The sequence below is a fragment of the Peromyscus californicus genome, unplaced genomic scaffold (genome assembly GCF_007827085.1).
Source record: "Peromyscus californicus insignis strain IS unplaced genomic scaffold, ASM782708v3 Scaffold_4__1_contigs__length_199733344, whole genome shotgun sequence".
NCBI classification, from domain to species: domain Eukaryota; kingdom Metazoa; phylum Chordata; class Mammalia; order Rodentia; family Cricetidae; genus Peromyscus; species Peromyscus californicus.
Window position 1 is genome coordinate 105,351,405 of NW_026294562.1, and position 24,700 is coordinate 105,376,104.

General features: G+C 41.4%; 1 protein-coding gene across 2 annotated transcripts in view; it reads right to left on the bottom strand.

The window, feature by feature from the left end:
* Ints4 (integrator complex subunit 4) overlaps positions 1-24,700 on the bottom strand; it is a 75,973-nt gene that overhangs the window by 9,794 nt on the left and 41,479 nt on the right. Inside the window, exons 13-19 of one of the 2 annotated variants that reach the window (XM_052763202.1) lie at positions 18,032-18,147; positions 15,553-15,686; positions 14,245-14,402; positions 6,873-6,966; positions 2,886-2,966; positions 1,871-2,001; positions 1,443-1,502 (exon numbers count right to left, since the gene is read on the bottom strand). In XM_052763202.1, coding sequence (XP_052619162.1) covers positions 1,443-1,502; positions 1,871-2,001; positions 2,886-2,966; positions 6,873-6,966; positions 14,245-14,402; positions 15,553-15,686; positions 18,032-18,147 — 774 coding nt within the window. The remainder of the gene's footprint in view (positions 1-1,442; positions 1,503-1,870; positions 2,002-2,885; positions 2,967-6,872; positions 6,967-14,244; positions 14,403-15,552; positions 15,687-18,031; positions 18,148-24,700) is intronic. The other variant, XM_052763203.1, reaches the window with a different exon arrangement.

Here is a 24,700-nt window from a genome sequence, read left to right on the forward strand (position 1 = left end):
GTCTCACTATAGCCCAGAGAAACCTTGGCCTTTCAACTGCTGAGATTATAGGGTGTGTCCTCCATCAAGCCTGAAAGAGCTTCACTGTTTTAAGGTTTCTTTTTGACAGATTATTGTGACACATGCCTTTAGTCCTACCACTCAGGAGGCAGAAGCAGGCAGATATCTGTAAGTTTGAGGCCAGCCTGGTCTACATACTGTTCTGTACCAGCCACAGTTACATGGTGAAAGGAAAAGGTTTATTTTAATATTTAAATTTTATTTTTATGTGTATGGGTATTTTGCCTTTGTATATCTGTACACCAAGTGTGTATTTGGTCCATGGAGGACAGAAGTAGGTGTCAGACCCTTGGGACTGGAGTTATACACATTATGATCTGCCATTTTGGGTGCTGGGAATTGGACCTACATCCTATGGAAGGGCAGCCAGTGCTCTTAAACACTAAGCCATCTCTCCAGCCTGAATTTATCTTAATTTTATGTATGTGCATTATGTGCATGCCTGGTGCCGGGGGAGGCCAAAAGAAGGCATCAGATCCCCTGCAACTAGAGTTATAGGCGGTTGTGATATGAGTGCTGGGAACCAGCACTGTGTGTGGGTATGTGCACATGAGCACAGGTGCTGGCAGCAGCCGGAAGAGGGATTCAAATCCTCTGGAACTGGAGTTACAGGTGATTGTGAGACACTTAATATGGGTGCTGGGAACCAAACTCAATTTCATTCAAAGAACAATAACCACTCTTAACTGTGTATGTGTCACCACACCTCGCCTGTTATTATTTCACTACAGAATTAAAGAACAGCTGGCATGGTGGTGGACGCCAATAGTCCCTAGCACTTGGGAGGTACAGAAAGGAGGATCAGGAGTTCAAGACCAGCTTTAGCTATACAACAAGTTCAAGGTTTGTCTAAACTACATGAGACTCTGTCTCAAAAAGGCAAAGAACAACACCAGGCACACTGGTGCACACCTGTAATCCTACCATTCAGGAGGCTGAGGCAGGAAGATCAGTAATTCAAGGCCAGTCTGGGCAACAAAACAAGATCCTATCTCAAGCAAAAACATAAAAGGAATTAAAGAACAATTTGTTGTTGTTTGTAGAGAAATATGCAAATTTTAGAATAACAAGGAAAAAAACCAAGGAAAGAAGTTGTAATTCTTCATCGAACAGTTCATGCATTTCCTTCATACTTGTTTTTCTGTAGCTCAGCTAAGTGCCGATTCCAAATGGTCCCCGGTGTTTTTATTATTTAGTCATATGTTTACTTTTGAAGCTCTAGATTCATCATTAAAGAAAATACTACGTTAGGGCACACTGACAACAGGTGATGGATAGCTCAGCAGCATGGAAAAGACACGTGATCTCGTTTGGTGCCTGTTAGGTTACTTTCTGCATAAACAAGATGAAAAAAACCATCATAAGAATTACAAAATACTTACCTCTGAAAAAAATCCACTTCCTGTAAAAATTTTTCACACATTCCAAATAAGGGGTCAACGCTGCAGAAAAAAAGCAAAGTGTAAGAGACTTGTGACTGTGAACGAAGGAGCGAGGACATGAAGTCCCAGAACCCCGAGCATCTGTGAGAGGTGAGTGAATATGCTATACCGTAGAACTGAGCTCTGACGACAACAGCAACAAGCAAAGCCAGTGATCTCTCTGAGGACCAGAGGACCAGGAGCCGGACCTTCGGTTAGAAAGGTCAGGCATGCATCTAATCTGACCCAAGCATAATATACTTATGAATATCTGAAAATGAAATTAGCAGACCTTTCCTACATCTTACTCATCAGTAGCCTTAAGAGAGCTGTGAATGTATGGTGTCCTCAGAAGAATGCCACCTATTCTGTTCAGCACGACATCTTACCCTCGAGTAGTTCGTGCAGTTACTATAAGTTGCAGAGCTTTGGCCTGAAGCCTCATGTGGTGTATGATCACCACCTGTTTATTCTCCACACCGCTATACATAAACTCCATTTTGTAGGTTTCTTCCATGATCTATAATGAAAAGACAATTAACAATCAGTAAAATATCATGGAAGGAAAAGGGCTTCACAAGCTTCCACCCCTAGCTGAGGAGCTATGGATAGGTGATGGCTTCCATTTTCTTTACAAGTGTGGATCCTGGTAGGCTAACCATATTCCAGTGGTTGGTTTTACACCCAGGAGCACGTAGGCAGCACAAGCTGGATTCAACATGTTATTATTTTTTTTTTTTAAAAGAAGACACAAAATTGGGAGGGAGAGAGGTGTGAGTGAATTTGAGAACTTATGAAGAGGAGTATAGGCGAATATAAAAATACACTGTATGAAAGTATCAAAGAATTGATAAAAATATTTAAACAACCTCAAAATCAATTTACATCCATTTTTAGATAAAAGATTCACAACTATATTTATTAGGTTTTAATATATTTGAAACACACACTAATATAAATGGTTCAATATAAACTGTGTATGTGCGTATGTGATGTGTGTGAGTGTGGGTACTTTATGTGAGTTCTGGGGACTGAATTCAGGTTATCAGGCCTTCATAGCAAGCACTTTGACCTGCTGAGCTTCCTCAATGGCCCACAAGCTGATAATAGGTTAGACCACCAAAGACTCTCAGAAATCATGCAATTCAACTGCCACGTTTTATAGAGGAGGAAACTCCAAGAGACTCAAGTAACTTCTTCAATTTATCACCTAGTAAGGTGGAGGAGACCTGAGACCAGAACTAGCCCGACTCTGCAGCCCAGTGCTGCGCACAGTCATCACACAGGCCTAGTACTAACTTCTATAGACCTGAAATCACAGAAGCCAGGGCACATGGCCACAGGAAGGCCTCTAGACTGGCTAATTCCCAGACAGATCTGTCTGAGGAGTCTCCATATGCATACCTGTTTTGCTGCTGCTGAGGCCAAATCACTCTGCTTTAGATATAAGGGGGCAGCCACATTCCACAGCTTTTCCTGCAAGGCCTACCCAGACAGGGAGAGAAGAGACAGGCATGGCAGTCACAAAGCTGACTCACACTTGATTTGAGAATTTACCAGGTCAGGGCTTCCTCTCCATCACTGCACTGGTTAAGTAAGTCAGTCCTACTGCTGCCCAGAAGTGCAACAGCGGCTGCTCACATGACTGTTTGCAAACAGGAATAAGGAAACCCTCATCAGGACTGGCAGGCAATCAGCTGCCTGCACTCTGGGCCCTGGGGCCTTGTTCACAGGGTCACTGCATTGACACGAGCAACCTAAACTGTCATGTTTACAACTGAGAGTCCTTTTGCACTTGTGTTCGGTGTCCTCTGACACACTCTATCACTTACCCAACTTGCAAAACTCCAAGTCAGCAGCTTCCCCAGAGCCTTCTTTCTCTTGGTTTCTCTACAGTGAAACTCTCATCAATAGTCACAGACTCTACTGTCCACCCCTCTCTTCACCTACCCATGTCTGGGACTCAACTTCATCTATTTCTGCTGTAAAGCATTATTTTCAGGGAGTTTCTTCTTCCTTTGTTTTCCTGTTCTTCAGAAAGGGTGTCCTTATGTATGTAACCCAGGCTGGCCTCAAACTCATGATCCTCCTGTCTCAGCTTCTCTAGTGCCAAGATTACAAGTAAGCGCATCATGCCTGGTTTTCAAGGATCTCCTGACATGTATAGTGAATGACATTATAGGAAACCTAGACTAACCCTGTCTAAACGTAATGGAAGTCAGGGCATATCACTTTCAATTTTCTAGTAGACATGTTTATACCATAAAACAAATGGGCAAATTAAATTTTAGGGGTGTTTATTTGAACATGGTCTCATACTATAGTCTAAGCTGGCCTTGAACTTGGCAATTTTCCTACCTCAGACTCCTAAATACTGGGATTGCAGGTGTGAACTACCATGCCCAGCTCACTGAAAATAATGTTTAAAATATAGTCTATTTAGGCCAGGTGTGTAGCGCACACCTTTAGTCCAAACACTCAGGAGGAAGACACATGGGGATCTCCATGAGTTCAAGGCCAGCCTGGTCTACATAGATCGTTCTAAGATAGGCAGGACAATATAGAGAGACCCTATCTCAAAAAAACAAAAATTAAAAATATGCATATTATCTATTTAATTCAGTATACATTTTAGCAAATGTGGAAAGTTTTTTTGTTTTGTTATTGTTGTTTTAATGTCTGGAACCACATGTATGCCTGGTGCCTTTAGAGGGCAGAAGAGGGCATTGGATCTCCTGGAACTGGAGTTCCAGATGGTCGGGAGCAAGCAATGGGTGCTGGGAATTAAACCTGGGTTCTTGGAAGAACAAGTGCTGGGCCATCTCCCAAGCCTTAAATAATATGTTTTGAATTGCTAGTGAGACTGTTGCAAGAATCTTTTGTGAATAAGCACTCTGACACCAGTGAGAGTAGAAGACGAGATGTCCTCAATGGACGGAAGCCAGGACAGGTCCTGAAAGCCTTCAGTGCCGGGCCTAGTAGGTATTTTCATTTTATATTCTAAAACCACAAGCTGGGACCAGCAGGTAAAATTTTACAAAAGTGTAAGTGGCAGTCCGCAGGTTGTTAAGGGCAACGACTAATTGTTTCAGCTATATCTCCAGGTCATCCTGTTCCAGGTAGTAAGTGAAGTCATGCTTGGCAAACAGGCAGTACAAGCAGTGCTTTAAGTAAACTGCTAAATAAATCAATAAATCAGTCCCTAAGAATTGGTCTTTTCTACCTTACTGTACTTCAAGCTGGGCTCATTTTCACATTTCGTCATGAGTCTAAACAATACAGCGGGTACTTTGCACTTTCGGCACATCCCAGTGTGAGTGAGTAGCACTTTAAGTGCTCAGGAGCCACACACATCTGGGAGCATCACACTGAACAAACAGCAGGTTTGAGACTACGGATAACAGAAAACGGTTATATATTCTAATCATTTCTCATGTGCAAGCTTTTACACAGGTGTGGTTGGAATAGAAGGCTTTGTATCTTTTTTGGAGTACATAATATTAATTACACTCTAAGTATTTTGTTAGATTGAGGTGTGATTCCCCATAGAAACCACAGACCATATGGTTTGTGTTTGACAAATGCCACAATTTATTTAACTCCTCCCTATTACAAAGGCATTCCTGGCACAGTTGAGCAATGTCTTCTCATTCCCCTCTTTTGCTCTAAGAAAAGTGGGTTTTGTTTTTCTACTTTCAATAAGACAGGGTCTCATGCCAGCAATCTTGCCCTTTATTCCCCACAGACATGCTAGGCAAATGTTCTCCCACTCACCTCCATCACCAGCTGTTTTTCGTTTGGAGGCAGTTTCACTAAGTTGCCTAGGCTGGCCATGAATTTCCTTCCAATCCTGCTGCTTTAAGCCCCCAGACAGGTAGATTACAGGCCTGTGCCAACACAGGCCTGGGGAGTTGGCCCTTTTAAGAGCAATGAATTAACCTTTCAACTTTGACAAACAAAATCAAAAGCAATTTAGGAAAACAGTATGCCAGGCAGTGGTGGCGCATGCCTTTAATCCCAGCACTTGGCAGAAGCAGGTGGATCTCTGTGAGTTCAAAGCCAGCCTGGTCTACAGAGAGAGAATTCCAGGACAGCCAGGGCTACACAGGGAAACCTTGTCTCAAAAAAAAAAAAAAAAAAAAAAAAAAAAAGAAGAAGAAGAAAGAAAATAGTATACAAGTTTATATAAATCTGTGGCCAATCCCATTAAATAAAACACTTAATAATCCCTAGTGTCCTTTCTGTTTTGGAAACAGGGTCTTATGTGGCCCTGGAACTTGTCTCCAATTCCCACTCTTCCAAATGCTGGGATTATAGTATACCTGTTTATATGGTGCTAAATTCAAGCCCAGGAGCTTGAGAGTGCTAAGCAGGTATTCTACCAACTAAGCTATATATCCTTTGCCCCAATTTTTAGGATTCTAAACTTAAAATCTGCTCTAATTTGTTGTTTTGTTTTTCAAGACAGTGTTTGCTCTGTGCAGCTTTGGCTGTCCTGGAACTTGCTCTGTAGACCAGGTTGGCCTCAAATTCAGAGATACACCCTCTGCCTCTCAAGTGCCGGGATTAAAGGCATACAACCATCACACCTGGCCTTCTAATTTGAGAATGATTAAAGAATTCTCCTAAAATTAAGAAATTCCCATATGTGCTGGTTAGTTTTATGGTAACTTGACACAAGCTAGAGTCATCTGAGAGGAGGGAACCTTGACTGAAAAAATGCCTCCATAAGACTGGGAGTGTGGGCAAATATGTAGGACATTTTCTTTTTTCTTTTTGTTTTTGGAGACAGGGTTTCCCTGTGTAGCACTGGCTGTGCTGGAACTCACTCTGTAGATCAGGCTGGCCTGGAACTCACAGAGATCTGCCTGTCTCTGCCTCCTGAGTGCTGGGATTAAAGGCACATGCCCCACTGCCAAGATGCATTATCTTAATTAGTGATATATGAGGGAGGGTCCAGTCCATTGTGGGTGGGGCCATCCCTGGACTGGTGGTCCTGAGTTCTATAAGAAAGCAGCTTGAGCAGGCCATGTAAGCAGAGCTTCTCCATGGGCTCTGCATCAGCTCCTGCCTCCAAGTTCCTTCCATGTTTGAATTCCTGTCCTGACTTCCATGATGAACAGTGATATGGAAGTGTAAGCCAAACAAACCCTTTTCTCCCCAAGTTGTTTTTGGTCAGGATGTTTCATCACAGCAAGAGAAAGCCTAACTAAGATACTGTATGAGTTAACATTTATTTAAATAGAGACAAATATAATATCACTGTAGAGCATGTGATTTTCCCATTGCTGGATGGTCTCACAGAAGCTTTTCCACTTAGGGTCTCAAACACTGCTGGATCAATTCAATTCTTAGCATCAAAATTCATAAAGACACTGGATCTAAGCAAACCTTAATAAGGAGCAGTTGACACTGGAGATAGGTGGCAGAGAAGTCAGCTACCCCTGCCAGTTCAGACTGAAGTTCTCCAAGTCTCTGCAGGTCTCTACAGTAAAAACAAACAATACACACACAGACAAAAATCCAAATTAGACAGAGCAGAAGGATAAAGCCTCAAGTAATGTAAAGATCAAGTCACAACTGTTTAACCATTTTATAGCTAGTCCAAGTAACAAATGACAACACCAGTGCTGGAGTGGTTATAATGAAATTGGATACAAGCTGATACACTCATTTGTAAAACATAACTAATGTCATAAAGTCATATATTTTATCAAAGGTTTTATGCTGGGAAATAATCCTTAAGGAAATAGTCAACAGAAATGATTTATATTCCATAATATTCACTGCTATGTGGACTATTATAGTAAAAACTCAGTGACTAACTAAAGATCTATAACAGAAATACTACTAAGTAAATTATGGCATATCCAATAAAATATTTTACAGCTATTAAAAAACAAATTGATAATGCTGCATGTGGTGGTGCATGCCTTTAATCCCAGCACTGGGGAGGCAGAGGCAGGCAGATCTCTGTGGTTTGAGGTTGGCCTGGTCTACAGAGTGAGTTCTAGGACAGCCAGGGCTACACAGAGAGACCCTGTCTCAAAAGACAAAACAAAAAAATTGATAATAAAGTATGAGTTCAACTATGCAAGAACTGCACATTAGGAGAGGGCCAGAGAGATGGCTGAGGTGGCTAAAGGCACTTGTCACCAAGTCTGGCTACCTGAGTTGGATCCTTAGGATCTACACGGTAGAAAAATAGAACCAACTCCCCAAAGTCATCCTCTGACCACCACATACACAAAAATAAATAAGTAAATATAAGTAAAATATTTTCAAAGCTCTATGGATACAAATATGATACAGGGGACAGCTGGCTCAGCAGGTGGAAGCATTTGTTGCTGTTGCAGAGGATCCAAGTATGGCTCCCAGCACCCACGTGGTAGTTCACAACCATCTGTAATTGTGGTTCCAGGGATCCAACAACCTCTTGTAACCTTCAGAAGGCACCCGACACAAAAGTAGTGTACACATATACATGCAGGCAAATCACTCACACATGAAAAATAAAATCTAAAAAAAGTATGCATATCTACTCAGCCACTCTCCACTTCACTACTAATTGATCAAGGGAACATATCCTCAAACCCACCTCTAGGTAGTGAGTCGGATCCAACTAAGCCAACTAGTACATCTCATCCTATGGAGGCCAGAGGGCAAAATGTCTTCCTCTGTCCCTCCATTTTTTTTTTTTTTTTAAAGACAGGGCCTCTCATAGTACCAGGAGCTCACCAACTGAAAAGTCTCTGGGATCCTCCCGTTTTCCTTCTAAGAGCTAGGCACATGCACTGCCACTTACACATTTCTTTTTTAACAAAACAACAACAACAAAAACCCTCTAGAGATCTAAACTCAGGTCCTGCACCAAAAGTAGTTTACCTACGAAGTCATCTCCCTAGCTTCTGCCTCATTCTTTTTCTTTTACTTGCATTCATTCATTTATTCATTTGGTTATTTGAGACAGGGTTTATGGTGATATTTTATTTGTACTGAAATGTGATTTTATTTGTATGTTAATAAATAAAGTTGCCTGGGGGTCAGAGCTAATAGCAAGTCATAGCAGAGCTGGGCGTTCATGGCACACGCCTTTAATCACAGGACTTGGTAGGCAGAGCTAGGTAGATCTCTGTGTGGTCAAGGATACAGCCAGCATTGGAGACACACACTCCAATGTGTGTCTGGAGGTCTGTACAGACAGGCAGTGACGAGGCAGTCACATGGTTGGGTTTACAACCAATGAGAAGGCAGAACAGAAAGTCTATATAAAGACAAACAGACAGAAAGTAGGTCTCTTTCAGAGAGGTCTCTTGGCTGAAGAGGATAGCTGCAGCAGGCGGGTAAGGCTCTTAGCTCTGATCTCTTGGCTTTCTTCTTTGCATTGGTTCTGTGTTTCTTATTTAATAAGACGGTCGGTTACATCTACAAGGGTTTTTCTATATAACAGCCCTGGTTGTCTTGGAATTCTCTGTAGACCAGGTTGGCCTCAAACTCACAGAGATCCGCCTGCCTCTGCCTCCCACGTGCTGGGATTAAAGGCATGAGCTAGCACCACCCGATGCCTCATTTTTCGATAGCAACATAAAAAATTCGATATGAAAACAGTAACTGCAGGAAAGGTGAAAGTTTGAATCACTTGAGAAGCCATTTCAGGCACAGCAGACTTTTTTGTAGGCTGGACAAAACTGTCCATTGAACTAGTCCCTCTCTTTAACCTCATGCTCAGTAGGCAACATCCTGATAATTAATGCTGCCTCCTAGAGACCTGCTACTAAGAAGGAGATGCCCACAACCAAGCACAGAGCAATTTATAGCGAGTGATCGAAGAAATGAGTGTCTCATGTATTTGGGCGGCCTGGTCCATCCTGAGGTCAATCACATAAAAGGAAAAACCCTGGACTATCCATGTCTATGAAGTAGGATTTTGGTGGCCAGCTTGTCTATTCAGTTCACTTCTCCAACATGTTTCTTCAAAGAGAAGTTCAGAACAGTTCAACTTCTGAAGCAATTACTGTTAGCAAGATTCTGCCCTCTGTTACTATTAAAAAACACTGCCAAGCTGATCATGCCCTGAGTACCTCCAGGTCTTGGGTTAGTCTACTGCCCCTGCAGTGTAACAATGGTTCTCAGTTTCACAGAACAAGATATAACCCAATCCAATTAGCCATGAGAAAGCTCAACTACGGTACAGGCAAAAGTGGAAACTTGCTAGCCACGGGCAAAATGCTCTATTTCCCAGTGTTCCTCTATACATCTCTTTTTGCCCACAATCCTCAGGAAGCTGCAGTCTAGACATTCATCTAGATTGTGAACTCTTTAAAAGAGTACAAAGAGCACCTTCTGTGTACAACTCTACTTTTTTAAGTTCATTTAATCCTCACAACATGAACTGTAATTAATCTGCTTCACTGAGCATGAAACCAAAAACTAACATTATGTGGTTTGCCCAAGGTCACAGAATTAGAAAATGGCAAAAAGAGGACACAAACCAGGCCTGTTTAAGTCTAAAATTTGTTTCCAGCCAGGCAGTGGTGGCACACACCTTTAATCCCAGCACTTGGGAGACAGAGTCAGGCGGATCTCTGTGAGTTCGAAGCCAGCCTGGTCTACAGAGCGAGATCCAGGACAGGCACTGAAACTACACAGAGAAACCCTGTCTCGAAAAACCAAAAAAAAAAAAAAAAAAAAAAAAAATTAAAAAAAAAAAATTTGTTTCTTTTGACCACTACCATATGAAACTCCATTCACTTATTTGCTATTAATTTTCTAAAGTTATGAAGTATATCAAATACTAATGAGACAAAAACTGAAAACCAGCTATATTGAAGCATATTTCTATAATGATCTGGTAGGGCAAAAATGCCCCTCTCAGAAACACACATTAGCAATCCTTGGTCCATAAAGCCAACAAACATCATTTTTCAAATACTAAAGCTAAGCCGGGCATGGTAGTGCACGCTCTTAATCCCAGCATTCAGGAGACAGAGGTAGGCAAATCTCTGAGGTCAGTCTGGTCTACACAGCAAGCTCCAGAATAGCCAGGCTACATAACAGAGACAAAATACTCTGGATGTGCAGATCAAATGTTTATGGCTACACTTTCTTTTCAACCTCCTCTATGCTCTAAACATCAAAGTTACAGCAGATCTCTTTGTAAGTTGAACCATTCCTCTGGATTTCATACCTCATGCTAGATGCTTTAACTCCGGACAAACTGTTAACCAGATAAGAAGCTAGAAAGACCAGTGCTTTAGTCCCGGACTCTGCTATTCCTAGTCGGTTATAAACACTTTCCCTCCCTTGCTTGACTAACTTCTCATGCTTCAGTCATCACTTAGATCAGTGATTCACCTTCCTAATGCTTTGACTCTTCAATATAGTTCCTCATGCTGTGGTGACCCCCCAACCATAACATTATTTTTATTGCTACTTCATAACTGTAATTTTGCTACTGTTATGAATTGTAATGTAAATATCTGTGTTTTCCGATGGTCTTAGGCAACTCCTGTGAAAGGGCCACTCGACCTCCAAAGAGGTCACAGCCCACAGGTTGAGAACTGCTTACTTAGACCATCCAAAGAAGGATTAAGAGAATCTTCCTTTCTTCTAGAGACCCTGCTTATCTACTATAGTAAGTAAAGTACAATTCTATATTTTCTATTTATCCAACTAACTCTCATCAAACTAAAGCCCTCACAACAGGAACGTCTGTTTACACTGTGCCTCTTCAAGCTAGCACAGTACCTGGCAGCAGAAAATACAGGGTGCGCATGAATGAACCCCAGCTCTTTTAGCTCTTTTACAGGAGTGCTGTCGTGCTTATGTAAATACAGTGATTATCATGAACTCTCTGTTTTTTTCATTTGTTTCTTAGACAGGGTCTCACTATCTAGCCTTGACTGGCCTAGAACTTGCTATATAGACCAGGTTGGCCTTAGACTCACAGAGATCCATCTGCCCTTACCTCCTGGGTACTGGGATTAAAGGGGTTGCCACCCCACCCAGCTGGGGCCATTCTTCAACTCAACAGATATAAGAGCTCTAAAGCTCTGAGAAGCATAGGTACTCAGTGGGCATTTGGTAACAGCTCATATAATCAAGGAATACAGGCTTTTTTTTTTTTTTTTTTAAAGATTTATTTATTAATTATGTATACGTGTACGCCTGCAGGCCAGAAGAGGGCGCCAGATCTCATTACAGATGGTTGTAAGCCACCATGCGGTTGCTGGGAATTGAACTCAGGACCTCTGGAAGAACAGCCAGTGCTCTTAACCGCTGAGCCATCTCTCCAGCCCCCCGGAATACAGGCTTTTATAAACCATCAGTCTGTATATCTAGATATAAAGTATGGCCAGAAGTAAATTACATCTCTAAAAATGACATCATTCTTGCTTAAGCCATCACAACTATTATTTATAAGAAGCATCTGAGTTCCTATAAGGTATCCCAGACACAGTGGTGAAGCAAAGTAGCTATGTAAAGCTCAATAAAATGAAAGGAAATGAAATTTCCCTGAGCTCTTCCTGAACTACGTCAGAATTTGTGCAGAGGAGAACTTGGTAAAGTCTAAATGGCTGGCTTGGGTGACAATAAAGGGCGATGACTACAACAGTAAAGCTGGTTTCACATCAACAGGAACAAATATGTAGCCCTGGCTGTAATCAGAGACTATTCTGTATAAACTCCAACTAACACTCACTTTTTTTTGTTTTTTTTTTGGTTTTTCGAGACAGGGTTTCTCTGTGTAGCTTTGAGCCTTTCCTGGAACTCACTTGGTAGCCCAGGCTGGCCTCGAACTCACAGAGATCCGCCTGGCTCTGCCTCCCGAGTGCTGGGATTAAAGGCGTGCACCACCACCGCCCGGCCAGCACTCACTTTTAACAACTATAAAAATAGTAATTTTGAAGCTGGATATGGTGGTGCATGCCTTTAGTCCTAGCACTTCGGAGGCAGAGGCAGGGGAAACTTGTGAGTTCGAGGCCAGCCTAGACTACATAGTAAGTTCTATGACAACTAAGACTATGTAGAGAGACTTTGTCTCAAAAATTTAAAAAAAAAAAAGTAATTTTTGAAGAATTTTAGAAATCATCTTTTTTTTTTAAATGTACATACATGTGTTTGTGTATGTCCACATGCATGTATTGGCCAGAGGACCACCTTGGGTGTCATCCTCAGCACCATTCACCTCCTTTGAGACAGAGTCTCTCTTTGGCTTGGAGCTCACCAATTAGGTTAGACTGGCTGACCCAGGGATCTGATTGCCCCTAATTCACCAACACTGGGACTACATGCACACACCCAGCATTGCTATATGGGTTCTGGGCATTGAGTTCAGGTCCTATTGTAAGTACTTAACCAACTATGGCATCTCCAGAAGCCCAAACCCCAGAGATCATCTGATCTAATCTCTATTTGACACAGGAATTCCTTTCACATTGTATAACTCTCAACATGAACTTTAGAGTCAGACAAAGCTACAGTCAAATCCTGGTCCTGACATGTCTCACAAATTGCATCCCACCTGTAATGTTTGCAGAGCAGAGTGGACCCTCAGTAGCTACTGCTCTATTGCTTTCCTTTCCAAGTTGTCCCATTGTCTTGGTTACTCTACTGAGAATGCACTCAAGCCAGAAACATAATGCCCAGGGCTAGTCATAGCACCAGAACAGTGGTCCAATCAGCTCAAAGCTTACAAGGACTACTGCCAGATGACCTGAATTCAAGGGCCCACAGAGTAGAAGTAAAGAACCAACTTCTTCATGTCATCCCCTGATCTCCACTCCACATGTGGGATGTAGCAGACACACACACACACACACACACACACACACACACACACACACACACACACACACACAAATGTAAAAACACAAATAAATAAAAATAAAACACCAGATCATGAAGGGAATTCAACCCAGGAGGTGTTTACTGAGAACCCACTAACAGTCAGCATCACAGCTAAAGACTAAGTTGACTTGTTTTTATGCATTCTGTATTTGTTTTCATTCCAATAGGCTAAAACTGTCAAGGACAGGCTCTAAATGCTTAGTTAGCTGGGAATGAGTCAGGAATCAGAGCCTGGACCCATGATGATCTCAGCCCTTCAGGCCTAAGGGAGGGTGAAACTGTTGTCTTATTAAACCATTGCTCCTCTGCATTTCTGTCACTCATCTAGCAAGAAAGAAAAGTTTAAGCCAGGCGGTGGTGGCTCACGTCTTTAATCCCAGCACTTGAGAGGCAGAGGCAGGCGGATCTTTGTGAGTTCGATGCCAACCTGGTCTACAGAGCGAGATCCAGGAAAGGCGCAAAGCTACACAGAGAAACCCTGTCTCGAAAAACCAAAAAAAGAAAAAGAAAAGTTTAAAATATCTTTGTAACTATTTCTTTCCTTTTTTGTTTTCGTTTTCCCAAGAGAGGGTTTCTCTGTGTAGCCCTGGCTGTCCTAGAACTTGATATGTAGATCAGGCTGTCCTCAAATTCAGAGATCAGCCTGCCTCTGCCTCCCGAGGGCTGGGATTAAAGGTGTGAGCTCTTTGTAACTATTTTTATTAGCTCTACTCTTTGACTCATGAACACAAATAGCATTAAAAAAAATAATAAACTATACAATCTAATCAAGTATAAATGAAATCTCAAAACCACTCAAGAGTAAAGGCCAACAGTCAGAAAGAGAAGCCAAATAGCTAACAATGCAATTCACAGCAATCAGGCAAGCAGGACAAAAATGCTAGGTCAGAGGAAGCCGACAAAGACTGTTTACCTGATGGTGAATTCCAGCAGCTCCTGGGCCCCCTGAGGGTCTAGGTGCTGAACACTATACACTCTGTCAAGGCTCTGCTGCAGGAACTGCTGGGAAGGATCTTCATGAGGGGTGATGTTAGAGGAGACAGCTGATGACACTAGTTTCCTCCCTGGTAACTAAAAAATTAGCGGGACAACAGTATCAGCAAATTCTGTGGCTTGGTTTATGGTATTGTCACACAGAGAGAGACAAAGAGAGACAGAGACAGAAAGACAGAGACAGAGGGACAGAGGGAAGGGCGGGAGGGGAGAAACACAAGGCAAGAGGCTAGGAAGGCGGGCACAAATATAAATGAGAATGCTAACCAGCCTACCCAATACCATAGTAGGAGAAAAGAGAACTGTATCATATGTCTGTTGCTGAGCTTGGGAATAGAACTAAAAGTTAATCTGTGTGTAACATTTATTTTTAAGATTTATGTTTCATTTCATTGGAGTATGATGATTTATTTCCAAATAAGTTTATGAAGCATGCTATACAATGTTTTCTATGAGGGTAATTGTAATTTCTGTTCTAACTGTTAAGTTACTATTTAAGAAAGATGGAGGGCCAGTGTAATGGCTCAGCAAGTAAAGAAACTGACCATCAAGCCTGAGGACTTGATTTGTCCCTGAGACCTATGTGGTAGAAGAGAGACAACTTCCAAAACGTGTCTTTTGACTACCCCCACATAGACACAATCACATGGTGGAAAGAACTGACTCACTAGCTGACCTCTCCACATGTATGCCACAGCACATGTGTACTCCCTCCACACACATACACAAATTAAATAGGTTAAAAAAAATCACAAGTTGCCATTAGTCTAAAATATAATCTATTATTAAATATTCCTTTTTTCTTGCCTAACATTATGTAACTAAAATCTCAGGAACACTACTATAAATTGATAGGAGGTTGTCCTTAATTGTATGATCAGCACAGAGAGAAGGAAGTGAAGGAGGGGAGAGAGGAGAGACAAGGGAGGGAGGGAGGGGGGAGCCTGAGGGGAGGCTATGAACATAGAAGCAGAAGTACAGGAGTCAAGCAAGTAGCACATGCCTGTAATCCTAGTGTGTAATCCTAGTGAAGACTGAGGAAGAAGGACGCAAATTCAAGCCAAGCCTAGACTACAGAGTTCTTGTCTCAACAAATGTTTAAAGTACAGAAGAAAGCCCAAGATTAAATGAGAATGGCTGGCTGGCTGAATTTTCATAGACTATATAGTCTGCTATTTAACAACCACAAGGCACCAAAAATCAACGAAACAAAATACTTTCAACATACCCTCAAGGCAGGAACAAGATGAGAAAGACTGTCTCGGAGGTAGGCATAATGCCTGAAGGTGTGATCTGAGAACAGCGCTGGCATTGTTGGACAGGTTTTAGCAGCATTGAAGATGAGAACTAAAACTGCAATGTCTGATACATAAGTGGGTTAAGTGAACTTAGAATATAAAAGGTTAAGGTTTGCCATACATAATCTGTCACCTCGCTTCCCATTTCCAAAGTTCCCATTAAGGAACCACAATTTCCCAATAATCAAAACAATGAAAATTCAGGGCTGGAGATACAGCCCAGTTGGTAGAGTGCTTGCCTAACAGGCAAGAAGCTCTGGGTTCAATCCTCAGAACCACACAATATACTAGGGCATGCCTGTAATCTCAGGTAATACAGGCACTTAGGGAAGTTGAGATTATGGTCACGATCAAGGCCAAAGTGGGGTTTGTTTACCCTGTCTAAACAAATAAACAAAGCCCCAATACACTGTGAAAGTAAACAGAATTAAGGGAGAATGCAATGGTCTCCTTGTAGTCACTAGTTTCGATGTTTCTTATGTTTCAACAACAATCCCTAAAATTCATGGTGAAGCTGGATCTGCCCATAAAGCAAAAGGAACCTAGGGAGAGTGAGGATGCACTGGTGTAAACACACTTTCACTGCAGGAAACAATCCAATCCCATATTGTGCTACAGGGGGGGACCAACATCCGGTGAGCATGCAGCTGGCTCAGAGTAGCACCTCCCTCCGGCTGCAGGTCAAAGGAAGTTCGGCTGAGATACAGCAGAGCACACAAGCTGTAAAATCAGACATTTCATGCTCTAATGGCAGATCTGTGAGGTTTTGTTTTTTCCTTTGTTGTGGTGCAGGAGGCAAAAGAGGTCCTTGCCCATATTATCCAAGCTCTCTACCACCGAGCTACATTTCCAGCTTCTTCCCCCAACCCCCAATCTTAAAAAAGAAAAGACAGCTTCACAATGTATCTTAGACATAGGCTAGGCTTGCCTCATTTGAAAGTCTTATATCAGCCCACAGGTATATGCCTCAATATCTGGTTGTGAATCTGATTTTTTTTTTACAGGTAAATTGCTTTAAAAAAAAAGATTTATTTGTTTTTATGTGCATTAATTTTTTTTTTCCTGCATGTATGTCTCTGCAAGTGTTCCAGATTCTCTGTAACCTGAGTTACAGACAAGTGTGAGTAGCTGGTGCTCTTAACCACTGAGCCATCTCTCCATTCCCCCAAATCTGATTTTTGTTGAGTTACTTAAAACTCAGTTTCTTGGGGCTAGACAGATGGCTCAGCAGTTATGAGCACTGGCTGCTCTTCCACAGGACCTGGTTCAATTCCCAGCACCCACATAGTAGCTCATACCTGTCTGTAACTCTACTGCCAGGGATTCTGACACTCTCACATGGACCTACATGCAGGCAAAACACCAATGCATATAAAAATAAATAAATCTTAAAAAAAAAAAACAAAAACACAAGTTTTTTCATGGAGTGGTGGTGGCACACACCTGTTGTGGAAATTAACTATATAAAGATGTGTTACATTTGTTTATGCTGTATTTGTTTAATGATGTAAGGACGTGTGTTTAATTATGTAAAGATGTGTTGCATTTGTTTCACCTTGCCTGCCTAAGGCACCTGATTGGTCTAATGAAAAGCTGAATGGCCAATAGCTGGGCAGAGAAGGACAGGCAGGGCGGCAAGCAGAGAGAATAAATAGGAAGAGAAATCTAGGCTCAGGAGAGGAACAAGAGGAGGAGGAGAGAACGAGGGATACACCCTGGGCAGAAGCCAGGAAGCCGTCAGGCAGCTGCCAGCCAGCCAGAGACAGCAGGAAAGGAAGACATACAGAAAGGGAATAGGAAAGATAAAAGGCCCAGAGGCAAAAGGTAGATAAAGAGAAACAGGTTAAATTAAGCTAAAAGAGCTCGCCAGAAACAAGCCTAAGCTAGGCTGAGCATTCATAACTAATAGTAAGTCTCTGTGTCATGATTTGGGAGCTGGTTGGCAGCCCAAAAGAAAAAGCCTGGTACACACACATACCTTTAGTCCAGCACTTGGGAGGCAGAGGCAGATGGATCTGTGAGTTTGAGGCCAGCCTGGTCTACAAATCAAGTTCCGGGGCAGCCAAGGCTACACAGAGAAACCCCACCTCGAAAAACCACAATAAACAAACAAACAGGATCATCTAACAATAAAAAAGATAAAAATTCCCTTCTAAGGTTGTGTGGCAAATTAGTGATAAAATGTACTAACAATATAATGAATATGTGAAATGTAAGAAGTGGTAAATAAAAGGCAAAAATATTTGTTGCTATTAAATGGCAAAGAGGAATTACCATGGAAACAATGAGAGCTGAGAATGGCCACTGGAGTCCCTCTGACACACTATATTACCACAGCAAACACTGCAGAAAACATCCACTGCTCTTTACTAAGACAGGGGCCCATCTGAGCTAAGCACAAGAGGATACATGCCGGATCATCCATGTCTGGCTCAGCTGTGTCAAAAAATGGATGAGTACTTAAGAGCTCTGGCACCAAAGGAAGCACAAGGGTTGGGTGCCGACTTCCCAGAAACTTCAAGCACCTGAAACAAATAGGAATGACATCAGTAAATTAACAAGTGCCTCAACAGGTCCAGTAACTATAGCAGAAAGCCTGATTTGGAAACAGACACTCTTAATTATCCACTTTCCACAACTCCACACCTTCAGGTAAATTGTCCAGTTATTCAGGAACTTAACTGATTCTTCCAGAAATGGCTATTACGGAAATAGAAGAACTCAAAAGCAGATTACTGGTTGTTTAACACTAGCCAGTTCCCCCATGTTCCTGCCAAGAAAACTGACTCCTTAAGTACCAGGACAATAGTAAGATGCTAAGAGAAAGAATGTCCAGCCCAAGGGCTGCACCACTATCGGTCAACCCACCACAGCAATCACACATTTCCCAGCAGCTGGTCTGCTAGTAGTCAAAGAACTCAATTCTGGTCAACGGAGCAAGAAGAGAAGTCGGCTTGCTTGGGGAGCTGCTCAATGATGACTTTCTAACCACATAGAGAGAAACACGTGAAGGGAACATTCCTTTCTTTGGGTCTTTAGATGCTGTTTTATGAAGCAACCATCTTGCAACTGTGAAGGAGAATGCCAAGTGAACTCATCAACCAGGACTCTCACCCTGACAAGATGGTCAATCCTGAAACTAATTTATCATGTACTGCTATGTAAAAATTAGATTTATTGTTTAGGATGTTTTGAGCCAGGTTTTTTTTTTTTGGTTGTTGTTTTGTTTTTTTAATGTGTAGTCAAAATAACACAACTGATATCCTAGGGGATGTCCTGAAACCACATAGCCTTGGGCAGGCTGTTTATAAAACAGGATTTAAATGAAAAAAAAAAAAATGCAGAGTGTAATTAGTAAGAACTCAGTAAAAAATAGCTATAATAGTGAAAGGGAAGGGTTTTCCCAAGCTATACAAAACTACACAAGGGAGGCAATTGTGTTTTTATTTTTTATAAGTTCTGGGTTAGAAGTTTAATAGTCTGGCTACACTGAATTACAAAGAGGGGCTGAAGAGGTGGTAAAGAGACTGGCATGCTGCCTGAGGACGGATGCCCTGAACACCCATGCAAACAACAACAAAACACAAAACTGAACAGCTTGTGCCTGTAATCCCAGCACTTAGATTGAATCTGGCTGATCCCTGAGAGCTTCTTGGCCAGAAAGTCCAGGTAACAAGCTCCAGATTCTGTTAGAGACCCTGTCTCAAAAAATAAAGTGAAGGGGGCTGGAGAGATGACTCAGTGGTTAAGAGCACTGACTCTCTTCCAAACAACTCAGAGTGATTCCAGCACCCACAGGGCACCTTCCAGTTCCAGGGGTTCTAAGGCCCTCTTCTGACCTTCAAGGGCACCCACCAGCCGTGTAAGTGGTACACAGACATACATGCAGGCAAAACACTCATATCATAAAACAATTTTAAAAATTTAAATAAAGTGGAAGCAACATTGAGGAAGAGACCCAATACTGACTTACACACACACAAACACCCCCCACCTTCCTACACACAAGAAGAAATATAAGTGTTAAGGTCTGTCCTCATGGATTTATACTCCAGCCAGCTGGGGCAAAGGCAACCAACCCTGCAAGGTAGTAAGTCAAATGAGGCTTTCCACATTCTAACAGGCAATGAAGGAAAGATCATTAGAATCAGCTAAAGTATATAGCTGATTGGACTTCAGAGACCTGTGAGCACGTAGATCAGCAAAGAGAGAAAACACTAGGAAGAGGTCTAGTTAAGAACATTTGTTCTCACAGAGGACCTAGCTTTGATTACTAGTACCCACAATGAAGTTTACAACCATCTGTAACTCTAGTTCCAGGAGATCTAACACTCTCTTCTGACCTCCTTGGGCACCAGGGACACATGTGATGCATATACACACATGTAGACAAAACCCTCATACACATTTAAAAAAAAAAAAAACAACTAAGGTTTCAGTGACCATTTGTTTAAAAAAAAAAACCCAACACAACAACAACAAAAAACCCAGTAAATTTCCCAACCTCATATTTCTTTTTATTTCTTTTTTTATTTTAAATGAAATCAATAAGCTCTATTTGGGTTGCCTTCAGGAATACGGAAACAAGTTGGTTATAGGAGCAAAACAGACTAAAAAATAGCTATCATCATGAAACTTCAACCCAGCATGGGCTAGGGCTTATGACTCCTGGACACCTAGACTGTACTGCACCCCTGGAGGCAGAGAGCTACAGGTTGTAGGACATCCATTCTTGGAGGGTTCGTTCATCCATGATTCCTCTAAGCAGCATGACTAGTCTCTACTTCTTCAGGAGTGTGTAGGATACTGAACCCTGTCAGTTTCTTGGACTTCCTGAAATGAAGTAGAGGTGCTTATTTCCTGATTAATCAGCTTCTATTCAGGATGGAATGTTTCAGTCTCCAGGGAACTGCTATAACACAGCACATTCTATAGGCTTCTTGAGTTTTCATTCTTAGGTAATTTTTGAGGTTGAAAAAGTAAAAGATTTTTTTAAACTTTTTTAAATGATTTATTTTACTTTATTTTTTATGTGTATTGGTGTGAAGGTGTCAGATTCCCTGGAATGGTTGTGAGCTGCCATGTGGATAATGGGAATTGAACCTGGGATCTCTGGGAGAACAACCAGTACTCTTAGCCACTAAGCCATTTCTCCAGTCTGAAAAAATAAAAGTTTTAACAAAAATTTTCCTACATTGTCACATTTTCATAATATTTTCTCAGTATAAATTCTTTTTTTTTTAAGATTTGCACATTAAAGGCTTTCACAAATTTTTCATGTTCATAATGCTTTTCTTGTATGGAGGTGCAATGACCTCTAAGAACAGAGCTTTGGATAAATCATATGCCACATTATTTATTATGGAGACTTTTCTCTCCAGTATGAAGTTTTTCAAGTATTCTTAGAAGTGAGGGGTACACAGAGACTTTGTTACATTCATTACACTCACATTTTCTCTCCTATATCAATGATCTGATGTTGTTTAAGACTTGAACCCTATAGAAAGCATTTCTCACATTCACATTTGTAAGGTTTCTCTCTTGTATGAATGATCTGATGTTGTGTAAGATTTGAACCCTGTATAAAGGATTTCTCACATTCACTACATTTCTAAGATTTCTCTCCTGTATGAATAATCTGATGTTGTCTAATACTTGAACCCCGTGTAAAGGTTTTCTCACATTCACAACATTTCTAAGATTGCTTTCCTGTATGAATGATCTGATGTACTTACTCTAACAGAAGAGGCACATGTAAGGCACATGTAAAGGATTTCTCACATTCACTACATTTCTAAGATTGCTTTCCTGTATGAATGATCTGATGTACTTACTCTAACAGAAGAGGCACATGTAAGGCACATGTAAAGGATTTCTCACATTCACTACATTTCTAAGATTGCTTTCCTGTATGAATGATCTGATGTACTCTAACAGAAGAGGCACATGTAAGGCACGTGTAAAGGATTTTTCACAAACACTACATGTATAGGATTTCCACAATCAATACATTTGAAAGGTTTCTCTCCTGTATGAATTCTCTGATGTACTCTAATAGGCCCATACAAAGTATTTCTCATAATTACTACATTTGAAACATTTCTGTCCTATATGAATTCCCTGGTATGTCCCAAGTTGGTCTTTCTGGATAAAGCATTTTTCACATTCCCTACATTTGTAAGGTCCCTCTCCACTATGGATTTTATAATGGTTTCTAACCTGATATAACAGGTAAAAACACTTTCCACATTCTTTACATTTGTAGTGTTTCTTTCCAGAATGAGGTCTATGATGTCTGCTGAGACTCGAGTATGACCTGAAGCATTTTCCACATTTCCCATATTGGTGTAGTTTATCTACACTAGAGATTCATTTCAGCATGAATGTTACGTTTAGAATCAAATGATTTATCATAGTCTGTAGTTTTGTGTAGCTCCTTTCTAATGTGAATTCTTTGACTAATGATGGAATACAAATTCTACCGTTTTCCACAGTCTTTATATTTGCAAGATTCTTCTTCAGTGTCCCCACTTTTATGATTCTTTGGGTTTGTTGATTCAATAGAGGCATCCCTATGGTTACCACATCCACACTTGCTTCAGTTCTTTTTAAGATCACTTGTGTTATAAGGTGTACATTGGGAGAATTTGTGGACCATCTTGCTAATCTCATTAAATTTGTAAGAATTCTCTTGGATATTCACAGGATGGTAGATAATGAACTTTGACCCTTGATCTAAGACATTCATATATTTCCCCATATATATTTCTCTGGGACACATTTACTGGAGATACAGTCATTCTCTCTTGTAACTCTTCTCTAAGTTTCTGTTGCAGGAACACATACCAGAACTCTTGTTGACAGTTCACATCAAGGTGTCAAAAATAAAAATCTTGGCACCAGGCTCCACCACGACAATGTTGGAAAAAATTGCAGTAGTGCCAGTGTGGCCCTGTCCTCTACAGGCAGCCAGAGTGGTTTCTGTAGTTTCTTTCTTTTTCTTTTTCCCCCCGGAGCTGAGGATTGAACCCAGGGCCTTGTGCTTGCTAGACAAGCACTCTACCACTGAGCTAAATCCCCAACCCCGGTTTCTGTTCTTTCAAGACAGGGTTCCTCTGTGTAGTCCTGGCTGTCCTGTACTCCCTTTGTAGACCAGGCTGGCCTCGAACTCACAGAGATCTGCCTTCCTCTGACTCCTGAGTGCTGCAATTAAGGGCATGCACCACCACTGCCCGGTTTTTTTGGCGTTTTAAGACAAGATCTTTCTACATAGCCCTGGCTGTCCTGGAACTCAAATCTGTAAAGCAGGCTGGTCTTGAACTCTCAGAGATCCACCTGCTTCTACCCCCTGAGTGCTGGGATTAAAGGTGTGCAACACCACACCCAACCTTATGTTCCCCTTTTTGGGAAAGATAGCCCTTCATTAATTTTCTGGCCTCTCAGCCCTCTAGGCACTCTGTAAAGGCTGCCTCCAGGCATACCGTAAAGGCTGTGGTTTGGCCAGCTTTATTTTCTCCCCTTATATTCAGAACTCAGGCAGGAAAGGGAATTAAGCAGGTCCCACTGGAGATCCCCACACAGCCGAGCCTCTCTAAAACTAGACTTCATTTCTAAATGTTTGTTACTATAATTGATTTTTTACTATCTTGTCCAACCTTTCTACTTCCTGCCTTTCTTTTCTGTGATATCTGAGAGCTAATCCATTTCTAAACCTCCATAGCACTTAACATGGTGATGGCATAATAACAAGTGCTCAGCAAACATTCAGGAATGAACTAGAAACAGAAACAACACCTCTAATCCTACCCTTTGGAAGGAAGAGGCAGATGTATCTCTATGAGGTTGAGGATAGCCTGGTCCACATAGCAAGTTCCACACCAGCTAAAGCATCATAGAGTAACCATGTCTCAAAAAATCAAAACCAAAACCAAACAACCTCTTCTACACTTTTGCAATTATTGTTAGTAACATCTTAAGATACCTCTGATTGTTCCTTTATTCCTTTTATTATATTCTCTTCTACTGTTTCTAGAGATTAGAAAAGTTTAAGTGATGATTAAAGTAAGTAACTTCAAAGTATTTCAAAGCACTGTAAGGATAAGGCTTTTTCTCTTTTCTTTTACACAATCACCCAATCAAGACAACAGTGTATAAGTATGTATGTATGTATGTATGTATGTATGTATGTATGTATGTATGTATATATATACACACACATTACAGGAAGATCAAACAACCACAAATCTTTTTTGTTAGTTTTTAATTTTTGAGACAAGGTTTCTCTATCGAGCCCCGGCTGTCCTGGAACTCACTCTGTAGACCAGGCTGACCTTGAACTCACAGAAATCCGCTTGCCTCTGCCTCCCATGTACTGGGATAAAGGGCATGCATTACCATCGCCAGGTCATAAATCTTTTTTATTTTTATATATTGTTTTGGTTTGGTTTAGGTTTCGTTTCCACTTCAGAAATTTTTAAACTGTTTCCTGTGTATAGGGTGTTTTGACAACACGTATGGCTGTGCACCACTTGCATGCAGTGACCGTAGAGGCTACAAGAGGGCATCAGATGCCCTAGGACTAGAGTACAGGCAGTTGTGAGCCACCGTGTGGGTGCTGGGAAGAGAAGCCAGATCCAATGGAGAATTGCAAGTGCTCTAAATTGCTGAGCTAGCTCTCCAGCCTCAACAAATCTTATTTAATACAAATGTTTTACAACCACACCTATCATCAGGTAGAATTAATCCTTTGTTCTACATCTGTACACTTACTGACAGAGCTGTGAACCACCACTGTGTATCCACATGCCAAATGACTGAGTGTTCCTTGAAGACAATCAACAAATATATGTTGACTTGATCTGAAATGGACTGCACAAACATGAGGAAATGGCAAAACAGAAAGTGCTATCAAAAATGTGATCTACAGCCAGTGAAACAGCTCAGTGGGTTAAAGCACTTATTGCCAAGACTGACAACCCGAGTTCAATCCCCAGGACCCCCATGGTGGAAGAAGAGAACTGACTCTCATAAGCTGTCCTTTGTCCCCCACATATTCACCATGGCACAGACACACACACA